This window comes from Bufo bufo, chromosome 3 (genome assembly GCF_905171765.1).
Source record: "Bufo bufo chromosome 3, aBufBuf1.1, whole genome shotgun sequence".
In the NCBI taxonomy this organism is placed as follows: Eukaryota; Metazoa; Chordata; class Amphibia; order Anura; family Bufonidae; genus Bufo; species Bufo bufo.
In genome coordinates, this window is record NC_053391.1 from 644073033 (window position 1) to 644098660 (window position 25628).

General features: G+C 46.6%; 1 protein-coding gene across 2 annotated transcripts; it reads left to right on the plus strand.

Annotated features, from left to right (window-relative positions):
* Positions 1–13504: 13504 nt before the first annotated feature.
* On the plus strand, positions 13505–21278 carry EEF1AKMT1 (EEF1A lysine methyltransferase 1). Of its 2 annotated transcripts, none has more exons than XM_040426217.1 (5): positions 13505–13608; positions 15191–15361; positions 16639–16721; positions 18795–19075; positions 20360–21278. In XM_040426217.1, the coding sequence occupies exons 2-5, from the start codon at positions 15206–15208 to the stop codon at positions 20494–20496; spliced, it is 657 nt and encodes a 218-aa protein (XP_040282151.1). In that variant the 5' UTR covers positions 13505–13608; positions 15191–15205; the 3' UTR covers positions 20497–21278. The 2 variants fall into 2 exon arrangements, with proteins under 2 accessions (XP_040282151.1, XP_040282152.1); XM_040426218.1 differs by having other exon boundaries at positions 13582–13599.
* Positions 21279–25628: the final 4350 nt, after the last annotated feature.

The following is a 25628-nucleotide window of genomic DNA, read 5'->3' on the forward strand; positions in this document are numbered from 1 at the left end:
CGCAGTGAAACTGAAAATTCTGGGGTTAACACATCATTCCAGTGTAGGGGGTACACCAAGGTCTCTTCAAATGTGACATGGTGCCCCAAAACTATTCCAGCAAAATCTGCTCTCCTGAAGCCATACATTTGCAAGAAAAAGTATGTGAACCCTTTGGAATTATTTGGATTTCTGCACAAATTGGTCATAAAATGTGATCTGATCTTCATCTAAGTCACAACAATAGACAATCACAGTCTGCTTAAACTAATAACACACAAAGAATTAAATGTTACTATGTTTTTATTGAACACACCATGTAAACATTCACAGTGCAGGTGGAAAAAGTATGTGAACCCCCTAGACCAGTGATGGTGAACCTATGGCACGGGTGCCAGAGGCGGCACTCAGAGCCCTCTCTGTGGGCACCCGCACCCTGGAAAAAGGCTATGGTGTACCAATATGCCTTCGACTTTTCCTGCAATTCATTCAGCGCAGCACGCACTATGAACAGCACAGGCAGTTCACTAAATGTAGGCAGGCTATTATAGCTAAATAATAAAGTACATGCAAGATAGACTATACTGGACTGTAATATTCAGGGTAAATTGCTGTGTTGGCACTTTGTGATAAATAATTAGGTTTTGGGTTGCAGTTTGGGCACTCTGTCTCTAAAAGGTTCGCCATCCCTGCCCTAGACTAATGACATCTCCAAGAGCTAATTGGAGTGAGGTGTCAGCTAACTGTAGTCCAGTCAATGAGATGAGATTGGAGGTTCCAGGTTACAGCTGCCCTGCCCTATAAAAAACACACACCAGTTCTGGGTTTGCTTTTCACAAGAAGCATTGCCTGATGTGAATGATGCCTCGCACAAAAGAGCTCTCAGAAGACCTACAATTAAGAATTGCTGACTAGCATAAAGCTGGAAAGGGTTATAAAAGTATCTCCAAAAGCCTTGCTGTTCATCAGTCCACGGTAAGACAAATTGTCTATCGATGGAGAAAGTTCAGCACTGCTGCTACTCTCCTTAGGAGTGGCCGTCCTGTAAAGATGACTGCAAGAGCACAGCGCAAACTGCTCAATGAGGTGAAGAAGAATCCTAGAGAGTCAGCTAAAGACTTACAAAAGTCTCTGGCATATGCTAACATCCCTGTTAGCGAATCTACGATACGTAAAACACTAAACAAGAATGGATTTCATGGGAGGATACCACAGAGGAAGCCACTGCTGTCCAAAAAAACATTGCTGCACGTTTGCACAAGAGCACCTGGATGTTCCACAGCAGTACTGGCAAAATATTCTGTGGACAGATAAAACCAAAGTTGAGTTGTTTGGAAGAAACGCACCACACTATGTGTGGAGAAAAAGAGGCACAGCACACCAACCTCAAAACCTCATCCCAACTGTGAAGTATGGTGGTTGGGGCATCATGGTTTGGGGCTGCTTTGCTGCATCAGGGCCTGGACAGATTGTTATCATTGAAGGAAAAATGAATTCCCAAGTTTATCAAGACATTTTGCAGGAGAACTTAAGGCCATCTGTCCACCAGCTGAAGCTCAACAGAAGATGGGTGTTGCAGCAGGACAACAACCCAAAGCATAGAAGTAAATCAACAACAGAATGGCTTAAACAGAAGAAAATACGCCTTCTGGAGTGGCCCAGTCAGAGTCCTGACCTCAACCCGATGGAGATGCTGTGGCATGACCTCAAGAAAGCGATTCACACCAGACATCCCAAGAATATTGCTGAAGTGAAACAGTTAAAGAGGAATGGTCAAGAATTACTCCTGACCGTTGTGCACGTCTGATCTGCAACTACAGGAAACGTTTGGTTGAAGTTATTGCTGCCAAAGGAGGTTCAACCAGTTATTAAATCCAAGGGTTCACATACTTTTTCCACCTGCACTGTGAATATTTACATGGTGTGTTCAATATAAACATGGTAACATTTCATTCTTTGTGTGTTATTAGTTTAAGCAGACTGTGATTGTCTATTGTTGTGACTTAGATGAAGATCAGATCACATTTTATAACCAATTTGAAATCCATATCATTCCAAAGGGTTCACATACTTTTTCTTGCAACTGTAGCATCAGTGCAGGTGGGGGCCGCGGTGGTGTGCTCTTACATACTTAAAATGCAAACAAATGAAAAAAATGGTGTGGTGTTAAACAGGCAGGAAGTGCTCAAACCCTGCACTTGTGGCCCGTTGCTAAAGGTGATCCCCAGCGAAAAGGCATACAGTGGAGGATGCCTGCAGCGGACCACAAGTTCCACAATAGACATCCTACACAAGATAGCAATTATGTGGATGTGATAATCAATATAACGATAGCAAAGACAGGTGCACTCTGCAGACTTACTTAGCACTCAAACTGATGATAAAATTGAGAGATTAGCTAACATGTCCTACTAGGAGGACATGTCTGAGCGCGAGCACCGCGCCAAGGTTTCTCAAGTAGCTCGGGGCCTAACACTCGCCTACCTGAGCCGTGTGGGCAAATTACAGGAGCGTAAAGGCCCGACTCACAGACAGCTCACCAGTTACCTCCAGCATGTAACCATGCTAGCAATGGGAGGAGGGAGGAGTCTGCGAGTCCCACTCAAGACTGGCTGATGTGGCCCAGGCCTCACAGGTGCACCTAAATGTAGCCTGTGGATGGAAAACGGGCACATTTAAATTGGAGTTTATACACCTCCAGGCATCTCTATATGCAAACAAATGAAAACTCTTACATACTTACCCAAGCCATCCAGATAATACATGGCCGGTCCTGCCTCTGCTCCAGCAAAGGATCCTTCAGCCTCCAGGTTGGTGGGGGAGGACTGGGGACAGGGCAGGCCTATGGCTGGCGGGCTCTGGAGGATTTGGTGGTCCTCTGCACTACATTTTCTTCTTGTGTGGCTGCTAGAGATGTTTGGGGGCATCCTGATTCCACCCTGGACCCGGTTGGAAAAAGAAAAGGGGAGAAAAAAAAAATCACAAAAATAGCATTTAAAAATCTATGTGTAAAACCACCCTTCCACCGTAACCTACCCTAATGCAGGACAACTTTATTACAACTGATCTAGCCCTATCCTGACATGACCTGAACATGGCATTGTAGTGTCACTGTATAGGGGTATATTCATACACAGGTTTGTTGTAGACATTGCTGTGACTGTAAACCTGCTCCTGATGTCTGCATGGTGTTAATTCTGCCGCATGTGATCACGGATTTCTGCGAGCACCCTTTGAAGCAATTAGTTGCAGAACCTTCTGCTATAAATCTGACTAAACCCTAAAACTGCGCCTTGTGGGCCCTCTACTAGGCTGTAAACTACAGGCTGTACTGAACGACGGTAAGCAGCTGGAAATGGATCTCCATGATGGAATTGGCGCATTGCACTCTGCGAAACTGAGTGATTACGGACTGGCAAACACAATGGGGGGGGAGAATTTTTCATAGACTGGCGTCTTGCGCCTATCTGTGATATCCCCTGCGCTGCTGGCAGTCAGTGCGCCTTAAGCCAAATCTACCCCAGCTAGGAGCTGACGTGGAGTTCAGTCTTTCATGCCAGAAAGCGTAAAAGCAGATAAATGGGCTGGGCCCTCTTCTCGCTGCGTAGAAATGCCACTTGCGCAATGATGTTTAAAAATTTGCAAACCTGAGGTTTGCAACAGTTTTACACTAGAATACTGGCCTGTGGGGAGTGATAAATTCCCCCTAGTGTGCGTCATCACCTGTCACCCAAAAAATGCAGAGCAGGCAGCATGTTATAGAGCAGAAGGAGCTGAGCAGATTGAAGTATCACTTGTGGGAAAAGATTCAGTAAAACCTGTAATTTATACATTTAGATCTCTGCTTTTTCCAACTCCTGTGAACAGCTATCGGTACAGGGAGGAGGATCTATAAGTGACTGACCGCTCTCTGTATACACACAATGCTATCAATCACTGATAACTCCTTCCTGTACCAATGGCTGTTCATAGGAAGTGAAATAAGCAAAGATATAAATGTATAAATTACAGGTTTTACTCAATATTTTTCCTACAAAACAATGTCAATCTGCTCCGCTTCTCCTGCTCTGTAACATGGTGCTGTCAGATTGCATTTCATTTTTTAGTGACAGGTTTCCTTTAAAGGGAACCTGTCATCAGCTTTATGCTGATCTCACTGAGGGCAGCATACAATAAGGACAGAAATGCTGATGTCAGCGGTGTGTCACTCATCAGCTAAATGTAAGTGGTTGCTGAGAACCAGCATCATAATCATTACAGCCCGGGCCTGGAAAAGAGTCCAATCTACCTGAGAAGAGTCCTGGTTATTCCTAATCTCCTGCTCTCTCACCATCTGCTGATGATTGGCAGTTCTCTCCTAGAGAGAAAGGGAGAAAACTAGGTATTAGACTGTCAGTCATCAGCAGGAGGGCAGGAGAGCAGGAATTCAGGAATAACCAGGACTCTTCTCAGGTGGCCGGGACTCTTTTCCAGGCCCAGTCTGTAATGATTGTAATGTTGGTTCTCAGCAACCACTTACTTTTAACTTATAAATGACAGACCGCTGACATCATGTCACCTGTCTCTACTTGATGCTGCCGTTAGTATGTGCAGCATAAAGGTGATGACGGGTTCCTTTTAACAAAATGTGCTATTTTTGACACATCCAGCCCCCCCACTCCAAAATCTATTTCTGAGATTAGTCTCCTGTAATACAACATCTTCCTGTTCTCCATTTACTTGCACAGATGATCGGACCAGTCCTATGTTCAGAATTTTGGTCCGTTTGCACCAGATCTGATGGTTCCTATACGCTGGCGACACTTTTAGGCCTCTTTCACACGGGCGAGATTTCTGCGCGGGTGCAATGCGTGAGGTGAACGCATTGCACCCGCACTGAATCTGGACCCATTTATTTCTATGGGGCTGTGCACATGAGCAGTGATTTTCACGCATCACTTGTGCGTTGCGTGAAAATCGCAGCATGCTCTATATTGTGCGTTTTTTTTCATGCAACGCAGGCCCCATAAAAGTGAATAGGGGTGCGTGAAAATCGCAAGCAAGTGCGGATGCAGTGCGATTTTCACGCACGGTTGCTAGGAGACGATCGGGATGGGGACCCAATCATTATTATTTTCCCTTATAACATGGTTATAAGGGAAAATAATAGCATTCCTAATACAGAATGCATAGTAAAATGTCCATTGAGGGGTTAAAAATTATAAACAAATTTAACTCACCCCATCCACTTGGTCGCGTAGCGGATCTCCTCTTCTTTCTTCAGGACCTGAGATCTGCTACGCGACCAAGTGGATGGGGTGAGTTAAATTTGTTTATCATTTTTAACCCCTCAATGGACATTTTACTATGCATTCTGTATTCAGAATGCTATTATTTTCCCTTATAACCATGTTATAAGGGAAAATAAAATCTACACAACACCGATCCCAAACCCGAACTTCTGTGAAGAAGTCCAGGTTCGGGTCTGGGTACCAAACATGCAGATTTTTCTCACGTGTGCGCAAAACGCATTAAAACGCTTTTCACTCGCGCTGAAAAATCTGGCATTTTCCCGCAACGCACCTGCATCCTATCCGGCCCTCACACGCGACGCCCTTGTGAAAGAGGCCTTACAGATTCTGCTGGGATCTTTACAATGGCTTTCTAGTCTCAGAGTGCGACGGATACATATGACATGCGTCAGTGGATCTGGAATGGAGCAGTACTGCAGGTTCTATTCCACAATGTGCAACTTGTATCCAACATCTGAAAATGTTTTTTGGGTCTGCATTCATTTCAATGGGGCCGCAAAAGATGCTGGCGGCACACCGTGCACTGTCCGCATCCATGTGCCCGTTCTGCAGTCCCGCAGAAAAGATGAAACATAGCGTATACTTGTCCGTTTTTTTTTTTGTGCACACGGCCAGTATCCATGTTCTGAGGATCCGCATTTTTCAGTCCATAGAAAGGATACGGTGGTGTGAATGGGCCTTCAGACTGTTGGGGCGTATTCACAAGGCAGATCTCTTGCAGGAATTTTTGCATTTTTTCATCATCTGCAGAAAGCACATGGATCTGTGCGAGCCCTATTCAGATGAATGGTACTGTCACAGAAAATTCTGTAACAAATGCAGGGTGTGAATATACCCTAATGGAGGCCATTTTTATGTTTAAGGACCTTACCAGTAGCCAGTCTATCACAGAGACTGGGGGCCGGCACTGAAGTCCTCCCTGTCATCGTGGCTGCACGCAGGGCCTTCCTACCAGGCCGCAGCCACACCAGTGGATCGCTCAGTATTTGGCATCTGTTTCTTAAAGCTAAAACCTGGGGTGGAAAGTGAACACAGAAAAATATATAAAGGAAACTAATATTCCTAATTTATTTTACCTCGCGTTCAACATGTTTACAGAACACCTGAATGAGTCATTACACATTGCATACAGATATTTATTTAAAGGGAACCTGTCACCGGGATTTTGTGTATAGAAGTGAGGACATGGGTTGCTAGATCGCCGCTAGCACATCCGCAATATCTAGTCCCCATAGCTCTGTGTGCTTTTATTGTGTAAAAAAAAGATTTGATCCATTTGCACACAGAGCTATGGGGACTGGGTATTGCGGATGTGCTAGCGGCCATCTAGCAACCCATGTCCTCAGCTCTATACACAAAATCCCAGTGACAGGTTCCCTTTAATCATTGCTTCCCCCAATACAGCTCTCCAGAGAAAGTGACGCCACGAGAAAGCACATATTTTACTATAAAAAAAGGTGCTAAGACACATCATACGGGCAAAAATGCTGACCAAGTCAGGCGGTTCTTAAAGGGGTTTTCAGAGATTTTGATACTGATGATCTACCCTCAGGACTGGTCAGCAGTAACTGATAGGTGGGGGTCCGACACCCGGGACCAGTGCCAGTCAGCTGTTTGAGAAGGCACCAGAGCTCCTGTGAGGGCCGTAGATTGTACTGTATAGTCGCTGTGCTTGGTATGGTGCTCAGCTCCATTTACTTCAATGAGCGTAATACCAAGCACAGCCGCTATACAACGTACGTCGTTATGCTTGGTAAGCACGGAGAACTCTGCGGCGCTCACAGTAGCGCTGGTGCCTTTTCAAACAGCTGATCAGTGGGAGTCCTGGGTGTGGGCCCCCACCAAAAATAATCAAAATCTCAGAAAACCCATTTTAGGGTACTTTCACGCTAGCGGCAGAGGATTCCGGCAGGCAGTTCCATCGCGGGAACTGCCTGCCGGATGTGGCAATCCTGACGCAAACGGATGCATTTGTGAGACGGATGCGGATCCGTCTCAGAAATGCATTCTAATACCGGATCCGTCTTTCCGGTTGTCATCCGGAAAAACAGATCCAAACTTGGGGCCGGATCCAGCATTAATACACTTCAATGGAAATTATTCCCGGATCCGGCATTCCGACAAGTGTTCCGGATTTTTGGCCGGAGATAAAACTGCAGCATGCTGCGGTATTTTCTCTGGCTGAAAAACTTTAGAGGGACTGAACTGATGCATCCTGAACGGTTTTCTCTCCATTCAGAATGCATTAGGATCAGGGCTGTGGAGTCGGAGGCAATTTTGGGTACCTGGAGTCGGAGTCGGCAAAAAATGAACCGACTCCGACTAGATTTAAATTGGAATAAAAAAAAGCAAGTTTAAATGTCCCAATTCACCAAAAGTTATAATTAATTACCGTATTTTATGGGGGCATCTGTGGATGGCACTGTTATGGGGGCATCTGTGGATGGCACTGTTAGGGGGGCATCTGTGGATGGCACTGTTATGGGGGCATCTGTGGATGGCACTGTTATGGGGGCATCTGTGGATGGCACTGTTATGGGGGCATCTGTGGATGGCACTGTTATGGGGGCATCTGTGGATGGCACTGTTATGGGGGGCATCTGTGGGTGGCACTGTTATGGGGGCATCTGTGGGTGGCACTGTTATGGGGGCATCTGTGGGTGGCACTGTTATGGGGGCATCTGTGGATGGCACTGTTATGGGGGCATCTGTGGATGGCACTGTTATGGGGGCATCTGTGGGTGGCACTGTTACGGGGGCATCTGTGGGTGGCACTGTTATGGGGGATCATTGTGGGGGCATCTGTGGATGACACATATATAGCATCTTATCTTATGTGTCATCCACATATCACCCCCCATAACAGTGTCCCTGTGTAGTGAATGGGGGCCGGCATCTGTTTCTGTAATGGCAGCGGGGCCCGGTGCCTGCTTCATTCATAAAGTGGGCGGAGCAGGCGGGTGACGTAGTGAGCTACGCTACGAGCGCCCACCCGGCCTCCTGACTGCCAAGAAGTTAGTAGTAAGTAGTACAGCGCTAGATTTAAGATGACTGGAATACTTTAACAATACCCACAAGTTAGATATGATTACCGCATACTACAGTGAGCGGGGCCCGGTGTAGTAGAATACAGTGACTGCACCGGGCCCTGCTGCCATTACAGAAACAGGCCGGCCCCCAGCCCCTCCTCCCTCTCAGCCTATTCACCGGACGGTCGCAGCATTCGCCCCATAAGACGCACTGCTATTTTTCCCCCACTTTTGCGATAAATACGGTACTTCTCTACTGTAAGAATAAAGGCCAATGCATGCAGTGCGTCACGTTACCGCAAAACGAACACGTTAAGTGACCGTGAAGAAGCTTTTCATGTGCTTCACTATATGGCACGCAACGCACAATTAGGAGCTGCAATACTTATACTTTCCATAGTGTTGTGTTCCGCTGTTACAGGGAACGCATCGCCCGTGGTTAACCTCGCCTCTCACTGATAACTGATCAAGTAAATATGTTTTTTCCAGGACTAGAGACACTTGTATAAGTGACGGGAATGGATAGTCAATAGCTCAAGACTGAAGCTGTAAACCATGAAAAACTGCTGTCATTCAGCTAAGGCTATAAAAACTTGTAAACAGATTGTTAGCTTAAACTTTAAACATGACTATGGGATTCTCCTAGGGAAATCATGTTTTATAATAAATGCCCCGTCCTGGATCCCCCACTGCCTTATCTTCAGCAGAAGATCAGCACACAAAGGAGAAGGCAGCAGCTTCCTAGCCAGTAGTTCTGTGGTAATGACCTGTATGTGGCCTTTCTTTCCTACAAGGAATGTATAAAATACACTCACATATTAAATACAGAGGAGTCGGAGTCTGAGCATTTATCTACCGACACCACAGCCCTGATTAGGATAAAACGGATCCGGTTTTTTTTCCGGTACTGAGCTCCTGTGACAGAACTCAATACCGGAAAATAAAAACGCAAGTGTGAAAGTACCCTGAGGGCATCCATACAGACACGGACTGACATGGACATCATCTGTATTTTGCAGTCTCAGTTGAAAAAAAAAAATGCCTATTCTTGTCTGCATAGAAATGAATGGGTCCACTTGCGATCCGTAAGGCTACTTTCACACCTGTGTTTGGAATTCCGTCTGTGAGATCCGTTTCAGGGATCTCACAAACTGTTCAAAACGGATAAGGATCTGTTCAGAATGCATCAGTTTGGTCTCCGTTCCGCTTTTGAGGCGGACACCATAACGTTGCTTGCAGCGTTTTGGTATCTTCCTGACGATGCGGAGCCAAACGGATCCGTCCGGACTCACAATTGAAGTCAATGGGGATGGATCCGTTTGGCCTGGCTCCGCTTTGACACGGATCCGTTAGAAACCGTTCACGTCTCTGGGCATGCCCAGTCATTTCCTGTCCCTCCCCTCATCGTCGGCCATTTTGGATTATCGACTTGATGAAGACTGATAAGTATATAAAGTTTTGTCTGTTTGTCTATCTTTCTATCTATCTCTAGGGGGGGCTGCTGGCACTTGGGAAGGGGTGTGTGTGTCTGGAACAGTGGGGGCTGCTGGCACTGGGGGTGGGGGCTGCCTTTATGGGGGCTACTGGCTCTGGGGGTGGCTGCTGGCACTGGTGGCGGGTGGCTGGAACTGTGGGGTCTGCTGGCACTGCAGGGGTGTTTGTGGCTGGAACTGTGGGGTCTGCTGGCACTGCGGGTGTGTTTGTGGCTGGAACTGTGGGGTCTTATGGCACTGCAGGGGTTTTTGTGGCTGGAACTGTGGGGTCTGCTGGCACTGTGGGGGTGTGTGTGGCTGGAACTGTGTGGGCTTCTGGCACGGGGGGGCTGCTGGCACTGCGGGGGGGGGAGGGGGGGTGTATCTGGAACAGTGGGGGTTGTTGGCACTGGGGGTGGGGGCTGCCTTTATGGAGGCTACTGGCCCTGGGTTGGGGGGGCTGCTGGCACTGGGTTGGGGTGGCTGCTGGCACTGGGGTGTGAAGGCTGCTGGCACTGGTGGGGGGTGGCTGGAACTGGGGGGTCTGCTGGCACTGCGGGGGTGTCTGTGGCTGGAACTGTGGGGGCTGCTGGCATTGGGGGGGCTGAATATGCCCCCATTGTCTGATAGGTGTGGGTTCCATTGGTAGGACCCGCACCGATATCGAGAACGGAGCGGGGAGCACTGTTGCTGGAGGACCACAAATTTCCCGTGGTACGTCCACTACCAAGCGCTAATCGCCGCCTCTCCCATAGAAATGAATGGAGGGCGGCGGCGGCGCAGTGTGCCCTCATCCACTTAATTGGCTCCGTTCTCAATATATGTGAGGGTACCAGCGGTGGGACCCGCACCTATAAGACAATGTGGGCATATCCTAGTGGTATGCCCCCATTGTCTGAGATGAGAAAACCCCTTTAAGGCCTCTTGCACCCGACTGTATGCCCCCAGAGACATGCGGTCCGTGAGCAGGCCATATGTCCTGTAGTGGCATTGATCGTGCGCACGAGAGTACACAGCATCATAGTGTACATTGATTCTGTGCAAGTCGCGCTGCCCGCGGGGATATAGTCTTGCACTAATAGATCATATGAGTGCGGGACAATAGCCCGGTGTGCGGCACAACATGGACAACTTCATGATGTTCTGTACTCCCATACGCACGATCAATGACGATCAGGGACATATGGCCCGCTAACGAACACTATACATCTTTAAGTGCATGTAGTCGTGTACAAGAGTCCGAAAGGTGTGGTCCATGATCAAAGCTAAAACCGGACCGACTTGGAATTTCAACAAGATGGCCCCGGAGAAATTAGGAGCATGACAACCCTGGGGATCTGAATACATGAAGAGGGGGGAACCTAATTGCTACTCATTCCAAAACGGATGCAAAAACGTAAACGAACGTGAAAAAATGGATCCGTCTGTGTCCGTTTAGACATTTTATTGACGGATCTGTTTCAAATGGATACGTGAAACGCCAGTGTGAAAGTAGCATAAAAAATGCAGATTAGGCTACTTTCACACTTGTGGCAGTGTGATCCAGCGGGCAGTTCCGTCGTCGGACTGCCCGCCGGATCCGCCGATTTGGATGTGACTGAAAGCATTTGTGAGACGGATCCAGATCACAAATGCATTGCAAGTCATGCGGACAGACGGATCCGTCAAATATCTTTTTTTCACATTTTTACCGGACTGCGCAGGACGGATCCGGCACTAATACATTCCTATGGGGAAAAATGCCAGCATTTAGGCAAGTCTTCAGGTTTTTTCGCCGGAGATAAAACCGTAGCATGCTACGGTTTAATCTTTTGCCTGATCCGTCAAAATGACTGAACTGAAGACATCACGATGCATCCTGATCGGATTAGGCCTCTTTCACACCTGCGTTCTTTTCTTCCGGCATAGAGTTCCGTCGTCGGGGCTCTATGCCGGAAGAATCCTGATCAGTTTTATCCTAATGCATTCTGAATGGAGTGAAATCCGTTCAGGATGCATCAGGATGTCTTCAGTTCCGGAACGGAACGTTTGTTGGCCGGAGAAAATACCGCAGCATGCTGCGCTTTTTGCTCCGGCCAAAAATCCGGAACACTTGCCGCAATGCCGGATCCGGAATTAATGCCCATTGAAAGGCATTGATCCGGATCCGGCCTTAAGCTAAACGTCGTTTCGGCGCATTGCCGGATCCAACGTTTAGCTTTTTCTGAATGGTTACCATGGCTTCCAGGACGCTAAAGTCCTGGCAGCCATGGTAAAGTGTAGCGGGGGAGCAGTATACTTACCGTCCATGCGGCTCCCTGGGCGCTCCAGAGTGACGTCAGGGCGCCCCAAGCGCATGGATCATGTGATCGCATTGGATCACGTCATCCATGCGCATGGGGCGCCCTGACGTCATTCTGGAGCGCCCCGGGAGCCGCACGGACTGTAAGTATACTGCTCCCCCGCTCCTACTATGGCAACCAGGACTTTAATAGCGTCCTGGCTGCCATAGTAACACTGAAAGCATTTTGAAGACGGTTCCGTCTTCAAATGCTTTCAGTACACTTGCGTTTTTCCGGATCCGGAGTGTAATTCCGGCAAATGGAGTGCACGCCGGATCCGGACAACGCAAGTGTGAAAGAGCCCTTAGGGCTCTTTCACACTTGCGTTCTTGTCTTCCGGCATAGAGTTCCGTCGTCGGGGCTCTATGCCGGAAGAATCCTGATCAGGATTATCCTAATGCATTCTGAATGGAGAGAAATCCGTTCAGGATGCATCAGGATGTCTTCAGTTCCGGGACGGAACGTTTGTTGGCCGGAGAAAATACCGCAGCATGCTGCGCTTTTTGCTCCGGCCAAAAATCCAGAACACTTGCCGCAAGGCCGGATCCGGAATTAATGCCCATTGGAAGGCATTGATCCGGATCCGGCCTTAAGCTAAACGTCGTTTCGGCGCATTGCCGGAGCCGACATTTAGCTTTTTCAGAATGGTTACCATGGCTGCCGGGACGCTAAAGTCCTGGCAGCCATGGTAAAGTGTAGCGGGGAGCGGGGGAGCAGTATACTTACCGTCCGTGCGGCTCCCCGGGCGCTCCAGAGTGACGTCAGGGCGCCCCAAGCGCATGGATCACGTGATCGCATGGATCACGTCATTCATGCGCATGGGGCGCTCTGACGTTATTCTGGAGCGCCCGGGGAGCCGCACGGACTGTAAGTATACCGCTCCCCGCTACTACTATGGCAACCAGGACTTTAATAGCGTCCTGGGTGCCATAGTAACACTGAAAGCATTTGGAAGACGGTTCCGTCTTCAAATGCTTTCAGTACACTTGCGTTTTTCCGGATCCGGTGGGCACCTCCGGCAACGGAAGTGCATGCCGGATCCCAACAACGCAAGTGTAAAAGAGGCCTTACTCTTCATTCAGAAGGTATGGGGATATGCCTGATCAGTTCTTTTCCGGTATAGAGCCCCTGTGACGGAACTCAGTGCCGGAAAAGAAAAACGCTAGTGTGAAAGTAGCCTTTATTTAGACACTGACCGAAACGTTTTATGCACTGCATCACATCTGCCGCAGAGAACAGACTGCTGAAGACCCCCCAATGTGCCGCCCGCCACCGGACCCCATAGACTTCAGGCAAATAAAAACGACTCAATTGCAAAACTTCCAAATGCAACCAGTACTAGAGCGCCCCCACGCGGCGTGCCCGGCAACTCTCGTCAGCTACTAGTCAGCGCGCCAATCAGCGCACTGACTTCTGGGTAGGCAGTGTGTGGAGCACCGGAAGAGCGAAGCATGATGGGAACTGTAGTTTTTCTCCAGGACCCCTGGCATTTGATGCCCGGGCTGCGGTGAGTCAGGTGAGAGCGGGGCTCAGTAGTCGCTGGTTGTCCGCCTGTAGACTGATGATTACATGATTATATTATCGGGTGAATTACTTCCTGAAGCCTCAGCGGGTTGTGATGACGTCATCAGCGTGCGGCCCGCACCGGGCGCACGTGTGTCACTGGGCTGCATGGCTAGAGCTACAGGACGGCACTGTTGCCATGGTTACCCGGCTCTGCACTGAGGATGGCCGTGTTCATAATGAATGCAGTCAGACTCTTCTGTCAAGTTTGAAACTTTAATTTCAGACGTTTTAAGCTACACCTGATTCTGGGAAAGCTGGGTGAACAGTATGGCCGCCATAGGCTCTCATGCTATAAAACTTTTCACCTCTCTACATTGCTGTACAGTGAGGCCGCACATTACAAAAGCTGGGTGACAACCTGCTCAGAGCGTGGTGGCCATCTTGGTTGTCACCCACCTTTCCAAATAATTCCATCCCTTCGATAACCAGTTTATTGAGGGAGAATCTCCTTAAATGTGCGTTCTTTGCAGAACGTGGAATCCAGCTTCTTGAATAACTACTCTCCCCATCCTCCGAGTCTGGTGGTCACTTGTAACATGGCATGATCCCTCGTAAGGGTGGACAGTCAGAGGTGGCGATGGAATAAATTAGTCGTCCTATTCTGTCCTCAATGGCATCTGTTCCTGGGAAAGCTGGGAGACAGCCAACATGGCCACCATTACATATACCATTTCCGGTTTAAAGGGGTATTTCAGTTGGTATAAGGTATCCCCTATCTGACTGCTGGGACCTGTACTGGTCATGAGAACGGGGCACCTGTATCCACCATTTGATTGGATCAGTGGTCAATGGTGCCCATGTCCGCTCCATTCAAACTCTCTGGGGCTGTCAGTGGTCGACAGCCTGTACGCCGCTATCTCTGGCAGAACCATAGAGATGAATGGAACGGTGCACATGCTTGACCATCGCTCCATTCAAACACTAGTCTTGTGATTTGGTGGATTTCACCGATCTAACCATTATCCCTGATCCAGTACTAACTGGAATATCCCTTTAAAAGCTACATACACATTTTGAACTAAAAATAATTTATTCAATTGGTCTTCATTAAAAATGTTGAACCCCTGTCTCTGTGCAGCCTTGAGTTTCTCTAGCAGCAGGATCCGAATTTTCACTCTGCTCCGTCAGGCAGCTCAGCTGACGGCTCCTTAGCTCTGCTCTCTGACATTATAAATAGGTCAGTTCTTATCTTACTAGTAAGAATGTGGCTTAAATAAGTTTTTGTGACCTTTTAGTAATTCAGAGATAAGGTTTATTAGATGACGGCACTAAGTGAAAGTAAAAAGTATTCACACAACTAGACAAATGGTTAACCCTTGAGACAGAACGGCTCAATATTTTTAATAAAGACCAATTGAAAAAAAAAATGAGTAAAATGCCCCCCCCCCTCGAAGGTGTACATAGCCTTTAAGACGACCACTACACAAATGAATTGTCACCCAGCTTTACCAGAAACAGATTGAATGGATGACCGTGGACCAGATCATTCCTGCGGTAAATGCTGGTTACTGACCTGATGTCTCCTCATTCAGACTTCTAGCAGAGAGATGGACGGCAGCGATGATGATGATGGTGTCCCTCAGCTCTCGGCCCACACGTTGGCGGCGCTGCAGGAGTTCTACACTGAGCAGCAGCAGCGGGAGTCCCTGAAGTCGGGATCGGGCTATGACAAGTTTACGGTTGGAGCTGTTGAAGAAGACTGGGTAAGAGGTTGGCAGCTAATCCTTCATTTCAGTGGGTCCGCCAAAAAAAACGTAAGTTACTCCGTGTGCATTCCGTTTCCATATTTCCGTGCCGCAAAAAAGTAGAACATGTCCTATTATTGTCTGCATTACGGACAAAGATAGGACTGTTCTATTAGGGGCTAGCTGTTCTGTTCTGCAAAATACGGAATGCACACGGACGTTATCTGTATTTTTTGCGGATCGCATAATACATACGGCTGTGTGCATGAGGCCTTAATGCCCAGGAGGGATGAGCAAAAAAAAAACAAGCAGCAGGGCCGGGCACAGGGTTGCCAACTCCCCAGAAATTTCTGGATAGGCAACTTTTTCTTCCTGTCTCTGTCATTTTTTTGGGCTGGTGGTACCTGACTAGATGATTTTGGTGGTAATTATCATGACTATGCAGCTCACAGTAAAGGCTGGTAATGAGTTCTTATCAGTACATTGAGCTATAGACATGGATTACTTATAATCTTTATCATTCAATATAGTTTTCTAATTTGTCTGTAAAAAATGTTAGCTGTCCGTGATTTTGGATTAAGTTGTCCAGAGCAAAGAAAAATTCTGGTTGGCAACCCTGACCAAGCATCTGAGTAGTGGGGCAAACAATTCTACTTTAGGGACTCTGAGGGACTCCTGTCCAGTGGTGTCTGGATGAGGCTACTTTCACATCCGCGTTTTTGCTGGTTCCGTCATGGATCAGCAAAAACGCTTCCGTTACTGATAATACAACCGTCTGCATCCGTTATGAACGGATCCGTTTGTATTATTTAAAAAAAAAAAGCCATGATGAATCAGTTTTCTTTTGTGTCTGAGAAAACGGATCCGCCACCATTGACTTGCGTCTTTCTTCGCATCCCATGACGCATTCAAAATCGCTGCTTGCAGTGGTTTTCTGTCCGGTATGGGAACAGAACCAAACGGAACGAAATACATTCTGTTCCATTCCGTTCAGTTTTGTCCCCGTTGACAATGAATGGGGGCAAAACGGAAACGTTCTCCTCCGGTACTGAGACCCTATGACTGATCTCAATAGTGCAAAGGAAAAGCGCAGATGTGAAAGTAACCTAACCCCGACATTACCCAGTTCTGATGAGCAGATGTGGTACGTGTTATTTCCTGCGTGTCCATCTTGGAGAGCCGCCCTCGCCAGCTAAGTCTCTCAATTGAGTTATAAAGATGCATTTGCGATACCCCACCTTCAGGGGGAGCCCTTGCACAGTAATAATATTTTTTTCCGTCTTTTTGATCACTAGCAATTGAGCCAGTTTTGGTACAGCGATGACACTGCGCTGAGCCTGGCTAAAGAGGCAGTAGAGGCATCTGGGAAAAACGGAAGGTAAGTTCCCTTTGTGGTGAAGCTTGTTAAAGGCCTGCCATTGCTGCTCACATCTTGAGACGGGTTTGTGGAGCCCCTCTCCTCCACCCAATCTGACATCAGGCACAAAGAGTACATGACAATACCTTTCTCCCAAAGCTAGAACCAGCCCTGTACCTCACATAGATCCAGAGATCTCCACATTCACTGCTCCAATTGCTCTGCTAGATCAGGGGTCAGCAACCTTCGGCACTCCAGCTGTTGTGAAACTACAACTCCCAGCATGCTCTTTCCACTTGTGTGGGAGTTTAGAGAGAAGCCAAGCAAGTGTGCATGATGGGAGATGTAGTTTCCCAACACCTGGAGTGCCGGAGGTTGCTGACCCCTGTGTTAGATTATCTCATGGGGCGTGTCCTTTCTGCGGCAGCTCTCTCCCTGTAACTGTCACAGCTTCCAACAGAACATATGGCTGGTGGCAGTTGATAATTTAAACTGAACACGTTCGACCAGTGAGATGGACAAAAAAATAAGGAAAAAAACAAACAGCAGGTGGCGCTATACAGATACAGTACAGACCAAAAGTTTGGACACACCTTCTCATTCAAAGAGTTTTCTTTATTTTCATGACTATGAAAATTGTAGATTCACACTGAAGGCATCAAAACTATGAATTAACACATGTGGAATTATATACATAACAAACAAGTGTGAAACAACTGAAAATATGTCATATTCTAGGTTCTTCAAAGTAGCCACCTTTTGCTTTGATTACTGCTTTGCACACTCTTGGCATTCTCTTGATGAGCTTCAAGAGGTAGTCCCCTGAAATGGTTTTCACTTCACAGGTGTGCCCTGTCAGGTTTAATAAGTGGGATTTCTTGCCTTATAAATGGGGTTGGGACCATCAGTTGCGTTAAGGAGAAGTCAGGTGGATACACAACTAATAGTCCTACTGAATAGACTGTTAGAATTGGTATTATGGCAAGAAAAAAGCAGCTAAGTAAAGAAAAACGAGTGGCCATCATTACTTTAAGAAATGAAGGTCAGTCAGTCAGCCGAAAAATTGGGAAAACTTTGAAAGTAAGGGCTATTTGACCATGAAGGAGAGTGATGGGGTGCTGCGCCAGATGACCTGGCCTCCACAGTCACCAGACCTGAACCCAATCGAGATGGTTTGGGGTGAGCTGGACCGCAGAGTGAAGGCAAAAGGGCCAACAAGTGCTAAGCATCTCTGGGAACTCCTTTAAGACTGGTGGAAGACCATTTCAGGGGACTACCTCTTGAAGCTCATCAAGAGAATGCCAAGAGTGTGCAAAGCAGTAATCAAAGCAAAAGGTGGCTACTTTGAAGAACCTAGAATATGACATATTTCAGTTGTTTCACACTTGTTTGTTATGTATATAATTCCACATGTGTTAATTCATAGTTTTGATGCCTTCATAGTCATGAAAATAAAGAAAACTCTTTGAATGAGAATGTGTGTCCAAACTTTTGGTCTGTACTGTACATTTTATTGAATATCTCACTGGCTATACAAAGTGTTTAATTACATGCAATTACAAAAGTACTCAGATCCAGGTGCTGGTGTGAAAAATGTAGAATATATTTCGTGACACAACCCCTTTAATGGACCCTATACATAATACTTGCTGAACCTCAGACAGACTTCCCGTCTCAGGTGCCTCTCTCCATGCCCAATGTCAGATCAGACAGGGGAATATGACGGGACTAATCCTTCGATATTAAGCTGTCCATAGACTTGTGATAGTACGGCGCTGGGATTTAAGTCTCAGTCCCCAGTACAGTTACGGCGCTGGTATCCTACAGGTTAAAACGCAAGAAAAACCTAGGTGAGGTGTCCGCATCTTTTGCGGCCCCATTGAAATGAATGGGTCCGCACCCGTTCCGCAAAATTGCGGAACAGATGCGGACCCATTTATACAGTTGTGTAAATGAGCCCTAATGGAGAGGGCTGTCACAAATTCTAAGGAGGTGGGGTTGTGTGCATATCTTCTGACCTTATGTGTGTACTTACCTTCTGTGCTGTTGTCACCGGTATGTTATTGTCAGCTGCTGATTTTTTTTTCCCTTCAGGATCGCTTGTTTGAGTGCTCCCAGCGTCTATCAGAAGCTTAAAGGGCTGGTCGGAGATGACGTGACTGTGTGCTTGCTGGAATACGACAGGCGCTTTTCGGTGTATGGAGATGAGTTCATCTTCTATGACTACAATAACCCATTGGACCTCCCAGAGAGGCTGCAGCAGCACAGCTTTGATGTAGTATTCGCGGACCCCCCGTACCTGTCTGAAGAATGTCTGCAGAAAACAGCGCAGACCATAGAATTCTTGTCCAAAGGGAAAGTCCTGCTGTGCACGGGTACGTAATGATCAGAATAGCGTGAAGGACGGAAACGGAAAAGCACGCACAATAGATCCACGCTGAGAATTTATGGATTAGAAAGCGTACTGCAGTCACTATGTACATGAAGGAGGTACAAAAGTGACCTCTTCTAGATGGGATCCTGCACTAAAATGACTCCCCTTTCTTTGGCCCTTAGGAAAAGTGGGATCCTGCTGTATTCTGCTTTAATTAAAAACAGCCTCGGTCAGATGGATGGATAGGGGGCACGCAAAAAATGGGGGCAGCCACATCTCACATGTACAATGCAAAAACGAATCTGCTTAAGGCTGTTTTAATTAAAGCGTTATAGAGCTGGACTACGTTCTCCAAGTTCATTTGGAGGTCTAGGCCCAAGGAAAGGTGTCCGTGTCCTTTTAGAGTAGGGTCCAATCTATAAGAGATCACCTTGCCAGGGTGGGTGGGCACATGTATTTTAATCAAAATATCTGCTAAGTACCTCATATTCTTTTATATCGTGAATATAACATTAGTGGAAGATATAATCCATATAGTCAGTGTTGTGCTATGCATTGTGTGTTTCCGAGATGTTAGAGGGTGTGCAAATGTAGCAGTGCTGAGATTGTACTGAATTTGTCCTCTGAGACATTGCAATATAAATTACTGATTGTCTTTACCTAAAGGGCATCTGTCAGCAGTTTTGTCCTTATGACACCAGCTGACCCGTTACATGTGCACTTGGCAGCTTAAAGCATCTGTGTTGGTCCCATGTTCATATGTGTCCGCATTGCTGAGAAAAATGATGTTTGATTATATGCAAATCAACCTCTAGGAGCAACGGGGGCGTTACCATTACACCTAGAGGCTCAGCATTATCTGCAACTGCGGCTCCCTCTCCATTTTGATTGACAGGACCGGGCAGTGAAAACGTCATCACATCTGGCCCTGTCAAAGTGCAGAGAGAGCTGAGCCTCTAGGTGTAATGGTAACGCCCCCGTTGCTCCTAGAGGCTCATTTGCATATAGTAAAACTTTGTTTTTCTCAGCATTACGGGAACACATGAACATGGGTCCAACACAGACGCCGTCAGCTGCCAAGTGCACATGTAACAGGTCAGCCAGTGTCATAGGTAAATCTATACAAATGAAGTTGTGATGTGTGACGGGAAAGGGGATAAGGGACACATTTTTGGATAGTGTCACAGAGCACTGGGTAAGTATAAATGATGCAGATAGATTGAGGAAGACCTGGTCTCCTTATAGAATGACATCTGACGCACCTTTATGATTTCTTGGGGTTCAGGTGCGGTGATGGAAGACTTAGTGACTCAGATCCTTGGACTGAAGATGTGTGCATTTCTTCCAAAGCACAACCGCTCACTTGCCAACGAGTTCAGATGTTTTGCCAACTATGAAATAGGTCTTGATGCAGCATCCTGAATACCTGGCATCTCATACCTGTGTCTGGTCCTGTAGAACTGGATCCAGTACTGGGACCAGCAGCAGTAACCCCCGAGGACTGGATCCTACGCGCAGTGTGACTGGGGCCCTAGCGACTCTCACAGATCACCATTTTATGGGAATGTAGATTTGTTTCATCAGGAGCCTTTCCCTCTCCGGTATCTGCAGCCTGCACAGGAATACGTCCCCAAGAAGTCTTCATATGCGGCTTGTTGAGAAAGTCTTATTAAATGAGACCCCTGAATACTGTGAACTCTGCTCCATAGGTACAGTGGATATTTAGCAACTAAGCGTTGCTCCATCTGTACAGCATGTTCTTTACCGATGAATAAAATCTCATGTTTAAAATCAGTTTTTCATTCCTTATGTTAAAATGGTTGTATGCAATTGGGTTTGTGAGACACCCCCCCCAGAAACAGCACCACTCTTGTCCATAGGTAGGGTCTGGTATTGCAGCTCAGTTTCATGTAAGTGATTGTGGCCCAACTGCAGTATCAGATGTGTTCCATGAGCGGCGCTGTTTCTGGGATTACAAAAATAGACCTAGTTTCTAATCTCAGACAACAGCTTTAAAGGGGTTGTCCCATGATTGATGTAAAAAATGAAAATCAGACATCATTCGAATCCGACCAGGGACAACATCCGCATGGAGTTTGTATGTTCTCCCCGTGTTTGCGTGGGTTTCCTCCGCTTTCCTCCCCCAAAGACATACTGATAGGGACCTTAGATTATGAGCCCCATTGGGGACAGTGTGATGCTAATGTCTGTAAAGCGCTGCGGAATATAGTAGCGCTATATAAGTGCATAAAATAAATAAACATAGTACATGACAACCTCTTTCTAACAAAGCTAGAACCAGCCCTGTACCTCACATGGGTCCAGAGATCTCCCCATTCATTGCTCCAATTGCTGTGCTAGATTTATATCAAGCTGACAGCTGCAGCTCTGGGATTGTTTCCTTCCAGCTCCTCTCCCTATCACAGCTCAGGGAGAGGAGAGATGCATCTGGAAGGAAACAATCCCAGAGCTGTGATAGGGAGAGAGATGCATCAGAAAGGACACCCCCTCCACGCTGAGCTGCATCTGAAAGGAAACAATCCCAGAGCTGTGATAGGGAGAGAGATGCATCTGGAAGAAAACAATCCCAATCACAGCTCTGGGATTGTTTCCTTTCAGATGCAGCTCAGCGTGGAGGGGGTGTCCTTTCTGATGCATCTCTCTCCCTATCACAGCTCTGGGATTGTTTCCTTTCAGATGCATCTCTCTCCCTATCACAGCTCAGGAGGCAGTTGAAGGATGGAACTGAGCATGTGTGTCCAATTCAGCAAGGTGGACAGAGAAACAAGGAAAAGAGCAAACAGCAGGTGGCGCTATACAGATACATTTTATTGAATAACTCTGTGACTATGGTAAATCTTTAATTACAAGTAATTACAAAAGTATTCAGATCCAGGTGCTGGTCTGAAAGCCGCTGAATGTTTTCATGGGACAACCCCTTTATGGCCACGGTATATCTCTCATAATACTGTATATGGAGCAATATCATGACCGCTCTGCTGCTCCCCTCTATATAACTGATGTGATGATATAATGTTATAATAAAAAATCATTGTCCAGTAAAATATATTTTTCTGTTATGATTTATATCATATAAATTAATGTCTCCAAATAAAGAGTTATTGGACTGATGCACAGTTTTTACTTGTTACTTGCACATCTAGAATGTGGCCTAGGTCTTGGCCTAAACGGCAACCATGATGACAGCAAAAAAAAAAAAAGTCTATTAGATTGTCTGTAGCTTTTATTCTGAAATAAGAGAAATGAAAACATTTTCCTTGGAATGAGCAATGCAGTCAGATCATACTGCCTCCTCCTGGGCTATCAAAGAACTGCAGGCTGCTCATCCAAAGCCTGTCTATGCACAGGAGCACTCATCACTCAGCAGTCTTCAAGGAAGTGTCCACCTGCCCGAGACAGAGTGATATACAAACATTCGTATGCGGTCACATTTGACTCATTGGGTACCGTGTCTGAATTTGAGATGTTGAAATTATTCTGGGCGCTGCACCAAATAAAGACTGAACACAGTGACCAATAATACATTTATTTGTCCAAATATCATGTTAAAAATGTAAATATGAAAATACATTTCTCGACCCTCTTAAAATTATAACCATTTTCATTTTTACCCGTGTATGAAGAGAATGATAATAGCATGCCTGTAAAGACTTTTCTAACAGTAGAGCAGAGTATTTAAGCTCAGCCAACCTCTAAACCCATTTATGTATTAAAGGGGTTGTCCGGGTTCAGAGCTGAACCCGGACATACCTTTATTTTCACCCAGGCAGCCCCCCTGATGTTAGCATAGAAGCATCTCATGCTCCGGTGCGCTCCCTTGCCCTGCGCTAAGTCGCGCAGGGCATGGTCTCTTTTGTTTTCAATAACACACTGCCGGGCGGAAACTTCCGCCCGGCAGTGTGTTCGGTGACGTCACCGGCTCTGATGGGCGGGCTTTAGCGCTGCCCTAGCCATTTTACTGGCTAGGGCAGCGCTAAATCCCGCCCATCAGTGCTGGTGACATCACCGGGCTTCCTGGCAGCCCCATGGAGAGCCCCGGTACGTCACCGGATCTCCGAAAAATGCCTTTGCCCTGCGCGATTTAGCGCAGAGCAAAGGAGAGCATCGGAGCATGAACTGCTCCAAAGCTCAAGTCAGGGGGGCTGCCGGGGTGAAAATGGAGGTATGTACTGGTTCAGCTCTGAACCCGGACAACCCCTTTAAGAGGAAACATTTACAGATCTGTCATTTTTAGGGCTGTTTCAGCCGCATATGAAAACCTCTCCCTTAGGGCTCATGCACACGACCGTTTGCTGTCCGCAATGCAAGGGCACCGACCGTGGGGCAGCCGCATGCGGTCGTGGACCCATTCACTTGAATGGGGTCCGCGATCCACATCAGACGTTTCGCACCACAAAAAAGTAGTGCATGCACTGTAGTGCTTCCGATCCGTGCCTCCGTTCAGCATCTCTCGGATAGCGGACCAATTCAAGTGAATGGGTCCGTCATGCGGGATGCACACGGCTGGTGCCAGTGTGTTGCAGGCCGCAATACGGCCACAGCCGTGTGCATGAGCCCTTAGGAAGTATGCAGCTGAAGCCCAAACCAAACTTCAAAGGCTCTCTAAAAGTAGTCAGACTATCCATTAGCACAGGGGGACATCATGGAGGCATGGTGGGCACCATGTTCAGCTACCAGCTGAACCCCATGAAAATGGGATTATTGTAGCCAGACGCGCTGCTGCCACAATTTGGACATAAAGTTGTGTTGCAATACTGAAACAAATGAGTAGAGCAAGAAAAGTCACAGAAAGTTGAGCTATAACTGTATAGACCAGAAGGTGGAGCTTCTGTACTGTTAACCCTATAATCCCATACAGGGATAATATTCTCCATTGAGATAAAGCAATAAAATCAATACTTTAGGAAATAACATTAGTAAAATGACTCTTTTATCCACAAAAAAATGTGCAATTGTCCATCTCTACTGACTGATCAGCTGTTAGCTGCAGTGGTCGGTGTTAAAGGCTATGGACACCTTCTGGGCAAATTTTTAGTCTAAAAGTAATTTTTTTCAATTGGTTTGTGATACATGGGGTTAAAAATCAGTCTATTTGTAGAGTATCCCTTCTCACGGCACTGATCTCTCCTTCACCCCCTATATTCAGTCTCTCGCCCGCTCATGTTGACTGCACCTCATCCTCCCCTTTCTCACTATGGAAACAACAAAATCTCTCATCGTCACCCTGATCCATTCCCGCATCCATTACTGTAACTCACTATTATTTGGCCTCCCCCTCACCAGACATTCCCCTCTCCAATCTATCCTTAATGCAGCACCCAGGGTCACCTGTCTACCCGCTACATCGATGCCTCCGTCCTGTGCCAGTCATTGCAACTGGTTGCCCATACAGTATAGAATCCAATTTAAACTGCCCGTCCTCCCCCACAAAGCTCTCCACAGTGCTGCACCCCCCTACATCTCTTCCCACCACCCTTCCCGCGTTCTTCGCCCTGTAAATTATTTACGTCTGACATTCCGCCATAATCCAAACCTCTCACTCCCAGCTTCAACATTTTGCCCGAGCTGCATCAGTTCTCTGGAATTCCCTACCCCAAGAAATGATGTTAAATCACAATTTACACCGTTTTAGGCGCTCCCTAAAAACACATCTTTTTAGGGTGGCCTATCACATCCCCTGATCTCCATATATAGCCCATCTATCATCAGTTCCTGAACCTGATCCTCCACCGCACCCTTGCACCCAGAAGCACTACAGATATATTGGGTGGTGACGGCTCATGCAGCTTTATATCTCCCCTATTTTCCCCAACATGGCCGAACCATTGCACAAAACAAGTGTCACCCCTATCTCCTCATAGATTGTAAGCTCTTGCGAGCAGGGCCCTCATTCCTTTTGTGATTATTGACATGTTGCTTTGTTATTTATGACTGTACATGAACTCATGAAGTGTAAAGTGCTGCGGAATATGTTGGCGCTATAGAAATAAAGATTATTATTATTAGACATCATAAACACATATTCTTATCAGAGTTTACCTATAATGAGTGTTTATAAGGTTGGGAGATCAGAGATAAAGTATCACATGAGTCATAACAGGACTGAGAAGTGATACTCTGCCAATGGACTGATTTTAAACCCCATGTATCACAAAAACTGCTGATAATTTTTAATCAAGATCAATAAAAAAAAAAAAGAGTAAAATGCAATCATAAGAAAAATGTCTCTAGTCTTTAATATATAGATATTAGGTTACATCTATAATTGTATTTATAATAACTCATAAATATAAATGTATTAGAAAATGGTGCAGATATATGTGAATCACTTTTCAAACTTTCTACTTGGTTGACAATTTCTTTAAATTCTAGGCAGGGTATAAATGGAAGCACTCTGCATATAAAGCTCCTGCAATATTTTCTAGAACCGAGAACCGACAGCCATGTAATGTCACTAGGGATGAGCGAATCGACTTCGGATGAAACATCCGAAGTCAATTCACATAAAACTTCGTTCTAATACTGTACAGTAT

Coding starts and splice junctions, on each gene's coding strand:
- EEF1AKMT1 (XM_040426217.1), top strand. CDS start 15,206: ATGGACGGCAGCGATGATGATGATGGTGTCCCTCAGCTCTCGGCCCAC. Junction 15,362..16,638: donor GAGCTGTTGAAGAAGACTGG/GTAAGAGGTTGG, acceptor TTTGATCACTAG/CAATTGAGCCAGTTTTGGTA. Junction 16,722..18,794: donor GCATCTGGGAAAAACGGAAG/GTAAGTTCCCTT, acceptor TTTTCCCTTCAG/GATCGCTTGTTTGAGTGCTC.